Raw genomic sequence first — 13992 nt, 5'->3', positions numbered from 1 at the left:
CTAGTCTTTCTGTGATTTGAGCTATAAGGAATTGAGTAATAAAAATCCTAAGAAGATGAAAAACTTATTTATTCTTCATACAGACTGTGCCAGTGTTAAAGAAATCCCTGAAATGATAACAGAGTTTCTGAGGAGAGTTTTCTTGGTCCACATTTGTAGCCATAAGGAATAAACAAAGTACATTGAAGTGCTCTGAGAAGCAAGTAAAGAAAATAAGTTTTTGTTAAGACTAAATAAGGCTTCTGTGGACTGTATTTCATCCAAGAAATCACTAATTTTATGTTTTTAAAGGTCTACAGGTTCAACTCAGTTTGGACTTCCATTGCTGTCATGCATACCTGAATAATTATTTGTGTCATAATGATGGTCATAGAAACCTGCTGCCCAACCTTATAAATACTACACACTTAAAAAGATTAGTCTTAGCAGCATAGAGGTAATATTGAACATAAGAGCTCAATCCAAGAAAAGAAATGGCTGGCGTTAAGCCTTATGTGACAGCACTGTCAGCTGAGCTGATGGGACATAGCTGTACTATCAGATATACTTTTATTAAAGCCCTGCTTCATTAACATGTGTTGAGTGATGCTGTGGGAACCAAATATGTGCTAGCCAAAAAAAGATGGATATTTCCTGTTTTCTAGCAACCGCAGTATTTTGCCTTGGACTAGTAATTGACTTTAGTCTCAAATTCAAAATGAAATCAAAAACTTCCCTGTTAAATTGTATACTATTATTGCACTGAGCTAGCATTACTCTCCCACCCTGCAAACAGCAGCAATTTTTCAATGGATACATTACTATGCAAGTGAAACGGAGATTTATATATATATATATTTTTCTCTCTGGGCCTTATTCTATAAGTGTGGTTGTGAGTTTACTTCGCTGTCAGGAAACAGTTGCTTATCTTTGCTTAAAAATGCTTCAATTAAATACCAAAGGCCATTCAACTCTTCCCATACTCGTAACATATCTCATTTTTTCCCCTCCTGAAGCTGTGGGGGAGGACAACAGAGAAGCACAGCAACAGCAACCTAGAAGTAATAAAGCCAAAAAGTAAAACAACGGAAACTTGTTTAATTACTCAGCTTTGGGACACAGATTGAGAAAAGCAGCGCTTTTATTCTCCTCAGCCATAAAATGACCAGAACCAACAAACAAATGACCAAGCACACCCTTGGCTGTCTGACAGCCGACAGAAACCCACAGTCACTTATTACCTGCTCTGAAAGCTGCTGATTGAAAAAAGTTGGCTGGTTCAGACAGGTGAAGAACAGCGAGACCTGCAGGGCTGTCCACATGTACAAGCATTCACAGAGAAGCTAATGCTGTAGATTGCTCCTTGAGTAGAACAGCTTGAACCCACTTGTGGGCTTGTCATAGAGCAATCTGTGAAGGGAGAAACTCACTGAAGAGCCAGCCTGTGTGCTACCTTGCTTAGGCATAATGTAGGCTGGAAACTATTTGTAAGAAGGAACATTGAAAGTCTTCTGAAACTATAGAGACAATTTATTACAGTTAATTCGTTGCAATTAGGTTTTTATATTTCAAATGCAGCACTTTCAGAAAAAGGGAAAGAACTAGTATATGTGGTTAACTTTGTTTTCCTTGTCACTCAGTCAGCTGAGGTGCAGCCCCTCCTGATGGGGCTGGCTATAATCACCCTTGCCTCTCCCGGCAGTATATTTCTCCCTTTGCTTCCATGTGCACCTACAAATGTCAGGAGAGTTGATAAGACATGAAGTTCTGTCCAATGCACAGTAAGACAAAGATTATTTTTCCCCCTCTCTGGTGCTCTTGTTTTAGCAGCCCTATTTGAAAGGCAAGACAGACAGTCAAATCTACATTTTTAAGCCACTGATGACAGGAGAGCCACTGAACCAAAATAACTGGAAACCCGAGTCCTCTATAAAAAGCGCAGATAGAGGACCATCACTGACAGTGCAAACTGTTCTGCTACCTCAGCTAACCCCATCAGCTTGCCTCACTGCAGACATATCTCTTCTCGGGTGAGGAAAGAGCAGCCCTGGCTCTGCACAACCCTCTCTGCTTGTCTTGGCAACCGGAAACTGGGGCACCGCGCTGTGGCCATGAACGGGACTCGGGTTACCAAGCAGCCACTGAGCTTTTGGTTTCAGCCCATATTTACTAACTTGAGCAATGATCTGTCCATGAAAAGCTCTGTATCTCACTACTGTTTTTTTTTTTTTTTTTTTTTTTTTTTTTTAAGCATATAACCTTAAATAATCTTCCATAATGTTTTCTGAGCAAGACAAAAGAGATGTTTCAGCCCAACAGGAAAAAACTGTTTTATGGCAGCAAACAATGCAGCCAGCTACTCCAGAGTAGTAGAAATGCGTGCAGCAAAGCCTCAGGGCACCTCTTTGTGTGCAGGCGTCAAGCATGGATCAGTGTGGAATAAAAGTATTGTCTAAGTCTCATTTAATGGCTGCACATAGAGAGCACGTATCCCAGCTGTTGGGTGTGCTGCAGGTATGGCAGCTGTGGGGCTCAGCAGCACTACGGTGGGAGCACCAAGGACAAAGACTTCCGTAGCACAGGCCCATGAAATTTCTCCAGAGTTGCTCACCAATGTTTTAAAACGGGTGAGTACAGGATGTTTGGTAAGCACCAGCCATGTGCCCCTTTGGGCCCATTGGGGATCCTGGGCCTTGCTTACTGTTGCTAGGGGCTGAAATTATTTGTAGCTCAAAGGAAAAAATACCTTGCAACTAGCAGGGCTTGAAGAACTCAGTTTTCTAGCACTTTCTGTAAGCAAATGATGAGAAAGTATCATCTGCCTTTGAGAGAGAGCTGACAGTCACTACAAGATATAGAAGGTGGAGAGGAAGGAGTGTTACTGGAGAAGCAGAGGACCAGGGAAGGTCATCCTGAATAGCTGGCATCAAGGAACAGACCAGGACCTTTCCAAACCCTTGTCTGCATTGCCAGTTAATGCTTCAGGCTTCATCTGTGTGATGCTTAGTGTCACGTACTGGCATGAAAGGCAGGAATTTCAGTCACCAAGGGTCCAAGCAAAGAAACTGAAGTCCTGCTGTCCTATGAATGCTCTCATTATACATACAGAGACAGCGTATGGGCCTGTGTGCCACACTTCAGTCAACAGAAGTCTTCCCCCTCCAGTACTTTCAAGGATGTTTTTTAGACTGCTTCTGTGCAGCTTGAATCCAAAATGGAGGTGTCATTGTCACCTCCCACCATGCCTTGGCCTGTGCTTACACAGCCTCCTAATAAACTCTTAGCAGAGCAGCAAAGCCCTTCATTCACAAACCAAGAAAATAAAAGAAAAAAAAAAGAAAAACAAAAACTGGATGAGCCAGAAAAACCCTGAATCATCTGTGCATCACTGTAAGCCCCCGTTGCTTCACATAGGACATAGTACTTCCTGCTATTCATTTGTGCATGGTCTCGCCTACCAGTAAAAACTACGAGCTCTAAAAATTACAGCTCACAGACTCAGTATCACATTTTACTGTGTGACTGCACGTCATCAGTTGACCTGGGGAAAGAGCAGGCCAGCAGGAAGGTGATAGGGAAACAGTAAAGCCACAGAAGACTCGCTGAACCAGTCAGCATCCGGGGCAGTCTCTGGAGAACAGTGACTCGAAGGCCAGCCTCCTCTGAGAGGAGGAAGCCTCTAGGAGGAAACGTGCAGAAGGCAACGTGCCGCTGCCGATGGGCTGTCTGCACGTCCAGGGGCTTGTTGGCCTGCTGGGTGCTGTGTGGGGCCTACTAGGAAGGCATGGTGCGAGAAGTGGTGGCTCTGCTATGGGCAGCGCTGAGAAGGCTGGGTTCTGCCACTTTTTGTCCATTTGCTCCAGAAATAGATAATAACTACATCGTGGGAAGTACAGCTGAGCCTCAAGCACCTTCAGACTGCGCAGACCACCGTGTGTGGGAGGTGAACAGCCAGCAGCACCATTCAAATGAAATGTCCTACAGTAATTTTTCCACTGAGGACGAGGGCAGTTATAGCCCAGGATGACAGTTTTCAGGCCCTGGCAACATATCGTTTGATGGTGATGGGAAGAAGCTCCACATTGATGAAACAACACCCACTTTGCCCACACAGCAAAAATGAAAAAGCCTGGTGGAAAAGGCCAGTGTTTCAGCATGCCTAATCTAAAACTGCTGCCTGCCTCCCAGCTGCTCCATGGAAGCCCTGTCTCCTGCCTCTCCTTTCTGGAGGATGAGAGGGCCAGGCAGCCTCGGGGCAACCCGGGTCAGACTGGCAGTTTTGGGGCGCGGAGGGCTCTGCTCAGCTGCCCGTTGGAAACACTGCAGCATGACACTAGAACCTCGAATACAATCGGTGCCCTCGGCCATAAATAGCCAATGCAGCAGGGCACCGAGCCCTTTGGGGAGGGGGGGGGGCAGAATATCCAAGTTATTTCAAGCACTGTAGTTTTGGAAACGACTTCGGGGCTCTAGATTTAGCAGGAGGTGCTTCAGCCGGCACGTTAATACCCCGGCCTGCATGAACGCCACACTACTACCCGCGGAGGCCGGCGGGGGCGGCTCTCCGGGCCGCTGCCCGCCCGCACGGCGCGGCCACGTGTAGCGGCGGCAGCCGCCCCCCCGCCGGCACGCACAGCCCCGCCGGGGGCCGCCCCCGGGCCGCCCGCCGCCCCAGCGCCCCATAAAGGCGGCGGCGCGGGGCGTAGCGGGCTCCAGAGCAGCCGGCGGCCGCGCTGCCCCATGCACTGCAGCAGGTAAGCGCCGCCCGCTCCCTCCCAGCACACGCTGTGTGTGTGTCCGTGTTCCCCCGCGCCTGCTTGCGCTCTCGGTGTGTTCCTGCAGCCCCGCGGGAAGAAGCGAGCAAAGAGGGGGGTGGAAGGAACATCGAGCTTCGTCCTTGCGGGGAAACCTCAAAACTCGCGCAGCGCTCCTCCGGGTTTAGAGGACTTGCGCTGCACGAGCACCACTGCTTTTGCATGTCAATGCTGCTGAGCCCCCGTCATCTCGAGCTGGGGGATCATCTTTGCCTCTTCTCGCAGCCTGGCTTTTTAGTCGTGCTTTTTTTTTTTTTTTTTTTTTTTTGTTTTGTTTTGTTTTGTTTTGTTTTTTGTCTTTAAATGCTGAAAAACCTTAGGAGCATTTACCCAAGGAGCTGGTGGTGAAAATTATGGGGGGGGAGGACGGAAATAGCCCTGTTCCTCCTAAATGCAAAACAAATCTCGATAAATTTGATGCTGGTACTCCCCTACCTATTATGGTAAATACTGCCGCAATAGTAAAAAAAAAAAATAAAAAAAATAGCAAGGAGAGGAATTAAGAGGTCAGTGCAGATTCTGCTTTTTTTGGCAGTGCCTTGGAACCCCAGTGAGAACACTGGGAAGGAGAAAGGCATTTAAGTGACAAAGCAAATGCCTTTGCTTCCCATGACTCAACAAAAACCCATATTTCCAGCAAGGACTGCATCTTTATCAGGAGAGATCTTTATCAATACTTTATCAGTACTGCAGTTGAACTCCAATACCATAAATATTCATGCCAACTGGCTTTGAATGGGCCATGTTTTTGCAAAGTAATTGTGATTTTTCATCCTCTGGGAGAGAGGTTTAGGAATAAATCTTTACAAATAAAACCATAATATTCTTATAGAATGCTTACAGTAGGGTTTAGGCATAGACTTTAGGGATTATAAAGGACGTTTTTAAGACAGTTCTTGAAGCACACAGAGGTAGATAAATAAAGTTCTCCCCTTCCTATATTTTTTTCTCCATTTCCTCAGCAGTCAATGTTAACAGTGCACGCTATCTTTCTTAATCGAACCTGAGTTAGCAGCTCATAGAAGATATTTCTAAAGGTGCTTTGGCATTTTTGTGCACCTGAATTAACCAAAACCACATTGCCTAAGAAATGCATTTATGATTGTTCTGAGCTGTAGGGTGATGGTTCTGCATCATTATACATTGCATCCCAGTCAATGCTCTGATGGGATAGGTAACTTGCTTAATATAGTGCTTTCTGCGCGCAGAGACGAAGCAGCTGATCCAGCTTGCTGGAATTTTAAGTCCTTGCTCAGAGTCTCTAAAAGGGAAACTAAGTTTAATGTGGATGTGCACTTTTGCTGTAGCTGGATCTGTTTGTACCTCTATACTGGAAAGTTCTTTTGTGTATTTTCAAGGAAATATGTTAATTACCTCTCACTAAAACTCACTTTTTAGAGGTTTGTAAGAAACAAATGAGATTACATTTGAATCAAAAAAATTTAGAACTAGCAAGAAATGACTGAATATTCTCATTCTATTTCCTTAGCTTGAACTGTCAATTTTAATTTAGGCTGCATTATTTAAAGCTGCACAAAGAGCAGGCCATGAATAATTAAGACAGCAGATGAAACAAATATGCATTCATAAGCATTTCCCTGATGTAACAAATAATAATGCACTTTCTGCTTATTTCAGAATGATACAGATCTTGGATCCGAGACCCTTGCCAAGCTCCATCATGCCTGTGGATGTGGCCATGAGAATTTGCTTAGCCCATTCACCACCGCTGAAGAGTTTTCTCAGCCCCCTTGAGGACTGTCAAAGAAACAACTTTGTTAACAGATTCAAACCTCTCAGACCATGCCTGCATGTGAAACGTGACTCTGAAGCACAGAAGACCGACTGGAACCACTCGGCAGCCCGAGCCAAGAAGCGAGTTGTGTTTGCTGACTCGAAGGGACTGTCCCTGACAGCAATACACACCTTCTCTGAGTTCCAGGAGCACCCTGGCTGGGACCTTCAGTTCGACCTCATGGGCCTTGAAAACATAACATCTGGCCTAAAGCTACATGAGGAGAAAAACTTGATTCTGGGTTTTCCTCGGCCCTCAGCTGACTACCTGGACTTCAGGAACCGCCTGCAGAAGAACTTGGTCTGCCTGGAGAACTGCACCCTACAAGAGAAGGTGCTGTCAGGCACTGTGAAAGTAAAAAATGTGAGCTTTGAGAAAAAGGTTCAGGTTCGAATTACCTTTGATACGTGGAAGACTTACACGGACATTGAGTGTGTATACATGAACAATGTTTATGGTGATTCTGAAAATGATACCTTCTCATTTACCATTGACTTGCCTCCTGCCATTTCCTCTCAAGAGAAGATTGAGTTTTGCATTTCTTACCAAAGTGGAGAACATACCTATTGGGACAATAACGAGGGGCAGAATTACAAGGTTCTCCACGCAGAGTGGAAGTCTGATGGAGTTCAGATACCATCTGCCAAGAAAGACTGTATAGATATTCAGACTCAAAGGAGAGGTCAAGAGAGAGAGCCTGATCAACTTGGCAGCCCGAGGCTGTCCAGTGGTCTCTTTCCCCAGTGGCAGAGCTTGGGAGGGATTGAAAATTCATCACCATATTGGTGATAGACACCAGCTAGGAAGCGTTCTTCCATTTGGCAACAGAACAGTGTTAGCTTTCTGGTTCACATACTACATGACAAAACCACTTGGCAGGTTTTGTTGGCTGTCTGTACAAATCCAAATTCAGTTGTTTGTGGGATTTGTTATACCATATTATGTTACTGAAGTTCTTAGCCAAAACTTATCCTTGGAAAGAAAGGCAAACAAGATGAAACCCATGTGTATGCTACCTACTTTAGAAATAGCATGCTTAAGTATATACTGCTTGCTTTCTGCTGTTGTCTCTCCCGAGTCACTAGGCAAGAGACTCTTGTGAGGAAGTATGGAAGGTGACAGTATCTTAGCAAGCTGTAGCAACTGTGTGTATGTGCATGAGTGTGTGGGTACACAGGGATGTTACATGAACAGAACACTACAAACCATTTTGCACATGTTAGGAGTGCAGTAGAGAAGAGGTGATGCTGTCAGGACAGAGGCTCGCTATGACCTTCAGTGTGCTTGTAGCAGTGGCAGGTAGGAATGCATGGCTGGGATTTGTGGCTTCAACACAGGTTAGGAAACTTGTAGAGGACAACAGAAAAGTAGGAGAAGGGGAAGAGGTAAGATGTGCTGCGTAACTTTGAGATGACCAGTGCTTTGATGTTGACTTTTCAAAACTGGTCTTCTAAATACCAGGGAGAGTTCTACAGGATAAAAAGGAGAACACAAAGTGGCACAAAGCAAGAAGCAACTGCTGGTTTGGGAAGACATCTCTGTCCTCATTGGCCTTGTGAATAATAAGTATCCTGCATTTGAGATGAAATCTAACCTTGACTTCTACCTTCATCATCCTACTCAGCTATCAAGCAGAAGGTTTACCTTCTAATGTTATAAGAAGAATGTGCCTTTTTAAAAAAGCCACTGCACATGCCAAAAATCAAGGCTGAAACCAGGGTTAGTTTACAGAACAGACCAAGTGATTTGCAAACTTCCTAGTCTGTAGCAGCATCAGATGATGTGACTTGTTGCCTGATCTGATCTCACAGCCCCTCATGGTTGGGTATCCTGCTCCCTATTGCACAGTTAGAGATAACTTCTCAAAAGCGTGTAACATAGGCAAGGTCCTTCATATTGAAGACAGTGAATTAGCTGCACTTTGTGAAAGCTAATTTCTTTAAAAGAGCAGGGTTGCTGCTAGTTTTCTAGAATGAATATAGGCTTGCACATAGAGAACTGCTCTGTTTTATTGTACCTCATTTTTGAAGCTTTTTTTAAACTACTGTATATTTTGTATCTGTATGCTTGTAATTTAGCTTTCTGAGATGTCAAACTGTAAAGATGGTTTGTGTTTCATGCAAGACTTGTGTGGGAAATTGTCCAATACATACTCAGCAGGTGTGAATAGCAGCACACCTTTTAACTGTACTGAAGTAGCATTAACATCAAAATACAAGTCACATTTTTTTTCCCATTGCTAAGCAGTATAATATCCTGAGTCTGAAGCTACTTGCAATGCAATGAGAAGATATATACCAAGGTGAAATAAGCTTCTTTCACTAATTGCACTTTTTCCCTATGTAACCCATGCTGTTACATGTAAACTAGCCATTTTAAGAATAAATTGTATTTTGATATACCTGGTTCTTAATGAGTCAACTCAATCTGCCAAGTTCATTAACTTCTTTAAACAACTGCATTTGTGATCTAAGGTATGGAAGGTTTGTTCTGTGCCACCAGCTATTGCTAAAGCTGGCTCTAGTATGGTATCTCAGGGCAACATCTGATATTATTCTGAAGATGAAATCTGGTATCTTCACTAAATAAGATATCATCAATAGTATTAACTGTATGAACTGTAATTTAAAACAACCAACTGCATCCTGCCAAATTTAAATTGAATAGGTTGGTTTGGCAAATTCCATGCGGAATCCTTTTGTGCTGTGAGTGAGTCTGTCTGGCAGGAGTCTGGCTCAATCTGATGGCCAGACTTACCGCTGAACTATAGCATATACAATGCATGCACAGAAACATCTAGACAGCAGCACTTGATGTCTTCTGGCTTGCATTTGCCTGGTACTTAGCTGACTGTGCTGTCCCTGCAGCTAGGCTGCTATTTGGGGGAGTGGGACATTTTGCCTTTTTTCTCTGCTAGTGCTTGGGAACCAGATCAATCGCTATCAGTACCAAAAAACGTGCTGGAAAATAACATGTCTGCATGTGAGCCAGTCCACCTTTGACACTGCTGTGTGGACCTTGCCTTGCAATTATTTAGAATAGAGAAAAGTGTGTTGGGCCCCAAGTCCCCAGAGGACAGAGGGGTTTGGCACACCGCTGCTGCTCCTAGCACAGAGCAAGGACAGGCTAGTCAACACTGGTCACACACCAGATGCTTTACATGGGATTGATTTCCCAACACAATAAGGAAACTCAGTGACAAGATCCAGTCTAGTTCAATCTGTTGCACACAATGCCAGCAAGAAATCTAGTTTTAATTATGGAAAGCAATTCCAGAATGATGGAAGGCAGCAAGGCTCTGACAACACTTCTAAACTGGGCAATGAACTTCAAGCTTCTACATTGCAAAACCTGCACTGGATGCAGAACTCTCCTTTCCCCAGCTCTGTCTACCAACCTCAAACTACTGAAAAAGCAATATAGTACTTAGTAAATAACTCAGTGTCTTTATGTGCAGGAGCACTTGGGCCATGATATATGCTGCACCACCAGCTCCCAGCTCTAGAAAAGTAAGCTCAAGAGGGATTTGTAATGAGTGGCTTAAAGGCTCCTTGGTCTCAATGTCAGACTTCACTGAAGCAAAACAGATGCAAGGTTACTGGGTGGAGCAAAAGCCTTCCAGTATGAGGAAAAGCAGCATTTTTTTTTTTCTCCTTCAGCCAAGTTTCATGTCCAGCCATCTCAGCAGAAAACACTTGTCCTTCTCTTGACTGAGACATAAATGACCTTATAATACCAGAAAAAAAAACTTCCTTTAAACAAGGTTTAGCTATAAGCCTGCTACTTTGCAAAGTTACCTTGCAAGATCATATTTGCCCAATGGGAAGGCAATGCTTTGCTGCAAAAGAGAAGCAAAGCAGCTCCAAAGCCCTGCCTCAGGCAAGAGAGCAAAGATCTCCTTGTTTCTCCACTCTGTACTAAGGCAGTGCAGTTTCACTTCTTCTTCTTTTAAAACAGAACTCATATATATATCACTAACACTTACATTGACCAGAAAGGTAATAGGCCCTACAGGAACATGTTAGCAACATTAAGGTGTATTCACTAAAATATATTAGTTTTAAAAATGTGTTTATCAGAAGCAGAGAAAAGCAAAGTCATCCTTGGAAAATTGGCTTAGCCTAGGGAATTCAAACACGCATCTTGGATGATGCCCTTTGAGAGATGCTGTATGCAAAAACTAAAGATAGAAAGCAGGCGTAGTCCCTGAAACAGAGCTTGCAACCCTATTGCATCATCTTGTTCTTGTAGGAAGTCATTTTCCCAGCTGCACCATTGATTAACATTTTCACCACTAAGGTGACAGAGTGAATGGATTCCCTCCGTTAGTTAAGGAGATCTGAGGTGTCTGACTTTGTTATAATATATGGGTGGCACAGTATTTAAGAGATTTTATTCTTTGAACATAAATGTTTCTTCATAACAGTACTTCTTTTTGTGAATCTTGGCCTAGTCTTACCATGGAAAATTAAATTGAAATTTGCCAGTGTTTCATATTAATGAAGACCTGTCACCCTCAAAGATCAGCAACTCAGCATTTCCTGAGAACATAATTATAATTTTCACAGGCAATTAGTGAATGTCTTTTTCTTTAATTATATCTATATCTAAATAAATGACCATAATTTATATGGTAAATTTGGTAAATTAATGGTAATACAGTAAATTTTATGGTAATTACATGTATACAAAGCAACAACTCCCATCCCTCTCAGACACTTACAAGCTTTAAAATGCGACATGTGGTAAAGAGTGAAAGGTTTCAGTAAGGCCAAAATAAAAATGAGGTAAGACTGCCCTAAATCCTCTCTTGAGATGTCTCTCCTCCTGTTTCAGGGATCAGCCATACTGCAACCATTCCTGACTGGAATTTGCTTCGTCTGCTCTTACAGTCCGTCAGTGATGGAGGCTTGTAGTGGTTTAACCTGGCCGGCAGCTAAACACAACACAGCCATTTGCTCACCCTCCCCCCTCCCTCTCTGGGATGGGGGAGAGAAACGGGAAAGTAAAGCCTGTGAGTTGAGGTAAAGACAGTTTATTAAGATAGGAAAATAACAACAACAACAACGATGATAACAGTACTACTACTACTACTGTGTACAAACAAGTGATGCACAATGCAATTGCTCACCACCCGCTGACCGATGCCCAGCCTAACCCTGAGCAGTCCGGCCCCCCTCCCCTGGCTAGCCAGCCCTATATTTTGTTTAGCATGACGTCAGATGGTATGGAATACCCCTTTGGCCAGTTTGGGTCGGCTTTCCTGGGTCTGTCCCCTCCCAGCTCTTGCTGCACCCCCAGCCTGCCCATTGGCAGGACACAGCAAGAAGCTGAGACGTCCTTGGCTTGGTGTAAGCACTGCTCTGCGACAATTAAAACATCGGGGTGTTATCAGCACTCTTCTCATCCTAAGCCAAAACATAGCATTCTACCAGCTACTAGGAAGAAAATTAACTCTGTCCTAACTGAAACCAGGACAAGGCTCCACATCTTTCTATTTATTCTTTCCTCTTCTTACCTTAAAAGAGGCTCCTGAGGTATTAGCCTAATTAAAATTAGTTCCTAATTACTTGTATTTTGCATAGACAAGAAGAAGAAACTATTGCTGTCTTTTTGCAATAGTCTGTAAGTGCTTCAGAAGAAGTGCCATCTTTCCCTCTTCTAGGCTATGTAATTCTTCACTTAATGAAAAATGGGTATTTCAGCTTTTCATCCTTGTTTGGAAAGGTACCTATCTGGTCTTTGGATTGTCCTTAGGGCAAAAATAACACTTTCAACCAGCTCTGTTGAAAGCCTGGCTGCACGGTCCTCAATTTCACCAGTGAAAACATAGCACAGCTCAGTACCCATCTTTCATTGCTCAAGTGACTTCATGCATCTCATACAACAAGGCCTGGGAACATATGCATCATTTCTGTAGTGCTTGACAGACTGTCCTTAGAGCGTATGACAGCTGGGCAGATTGAATCAGTGATGCAGTTCACTGAACAATTTATTCATGTAATTCCCTCCATTAAAAACATTCATATTTTTGTGCTTCTTCTCCCTATGTCACAAACCACTTCTGACTCTCCAGCCTCTGTTTATCTCCTTTCTGGACCAGTCACTAAGATGGGTAGATTTCATATCTTCTGAACAAAGAATGGTATTTTCTGTTTCAGGGACAAAGTACATACAAAAATGGCGGACTGACTTCTACTTGTGCAGTGTTCACTGTGGGTGGCCCACTGCTGATCTCAGTGAGTGCATCTTTTGAACGGTAAGGTAGAAAATATAACACAGCTAATTCTGCTTAGGCATATTCTGAACACAGTGCTGGGGTCTAACTCAGTTCCTGATAGCTTTGTAAGACACTGGAGGCATTGCAGTATACTGAAAGTAGAGAAGACTATTTGTACACACGTTACATCCTCAGCTTCCTTTGAGAGTAGGGGAAAATGTAATAAGGTTCCTCAACAGTTCAACTCTGGACTTTATAACAGCAGTAACTGTCATGAACGTTATGGTTACAAGAAGTTAGCAACCAGAACTGATTCAGCAGAATGAATGAGCACTTACTTAAACAAACATATTGAACGAGAAAGTAGAAGTCTACAAGAGCAAAGTTGGTCTACAGTTTGCCGTAAAAGAAATGAATGGGGAAGAATATCAACCTTTGAAAAGCTAAATGATTTGCTTCAAATGGATTAGTGGAGAAACACCCCTACTATCTCTTCATGTTTCAGGCTATCGTAGTATTTCAGATGCTGTTAGCCTTGCAGCATTTTGCACCTTGCACTGCAACAACACGACACTGGTGTCACAGTCCTTTCAACTAGGTGGCAACGTGACCAATACAATTACCTGCTCTTGCAGAGAGAGTAGAACAAAACATAAACTTTCACACAGCACATCTCCTGACATAGGTAAGCCCTTCCCTGAATCACAGACACAGCTACAGGTAACCATGAAGTCAAGTCCAGGAAATTGTGATGTCAAGAACTACCTGCATCCGTCAGGTCAGGCCAAGGATACTATGCTACAGCACAGGACTCTTCAACTTTACTCTGAGCCCTCAAGTGAACCCACTGGCCCCAGGAAAATAGCTCAGCACATCACCATTCCTTACAGCCACAGCCACTGACTGATCCCTACCCCCCCACCTATTAGATGCTATGACTACACACAGTAGTTTTACAGGAGCTGCAGAAGTGGATCGGTACAACTAAAGGTAGTTTTGCATTCAGTTGACAATCATACAACAGATATTGATACCCTTCAAACACTCCATCTAGGCTCAGCAAAGGTGAGTGACAGAAGAGCTCATCAAATATTCTGCCCAACTTCATAATCCTTTGGAAGGATCCTACCCTCCTTTTTGCCCTCAAATGTGCAGAGTCAAGACCAGAATGTGGCCCCCCTGTC

The 13992-nt window shown here is 43.6% G+C and overlaps 1 protein-coding gene and 1 long non-coding RNA gene across 2 annotated transcripts in view; one reads left to right on the top strand and one right to left on the bottom strand.

Moving 5' to 3' along the window:
- LOC311439634 overlaps positions 1-13992 on the bottom strand; it is a 60547-nt gene that overhangs the window by 21203 nt on the left and 25352 nt on the right. The gene's annotated exons all lie outside the window — the stretch shown is intronic.
- Positions 4614-8989, top strand: PPP1R3C (protein phosphatase 1 regulatory subunit 3C). Its single transcript, XM_084524956.1, has 2 exons — positions 4614-4733; positions 6432-8989. The coding sequence occupies exons 1-2, from the start codon at positions 4720-4722 to the stop codon at positions 7375-7377; spliced, it is 960 nt and encodes a 319-aa protein (XP_084381082.1). The 5' UTR covers positions 4614-4719; the 3' UTR covers positions 7378-8989.

This window comes from Aythya ferina, assembly GCF_964211825.1.
Source record: "Aythya ferina genome assembly, chromosome: 7".
Taxonomy (NCBI): Eukaryota; Metazoa; Chordata; class Aves; order Anseriformes; family Anatidae; genus Aythya; species Aythya ferina.
This window is presented reverse-complemented; position numbering and strand designations above follow the sequence as displayed.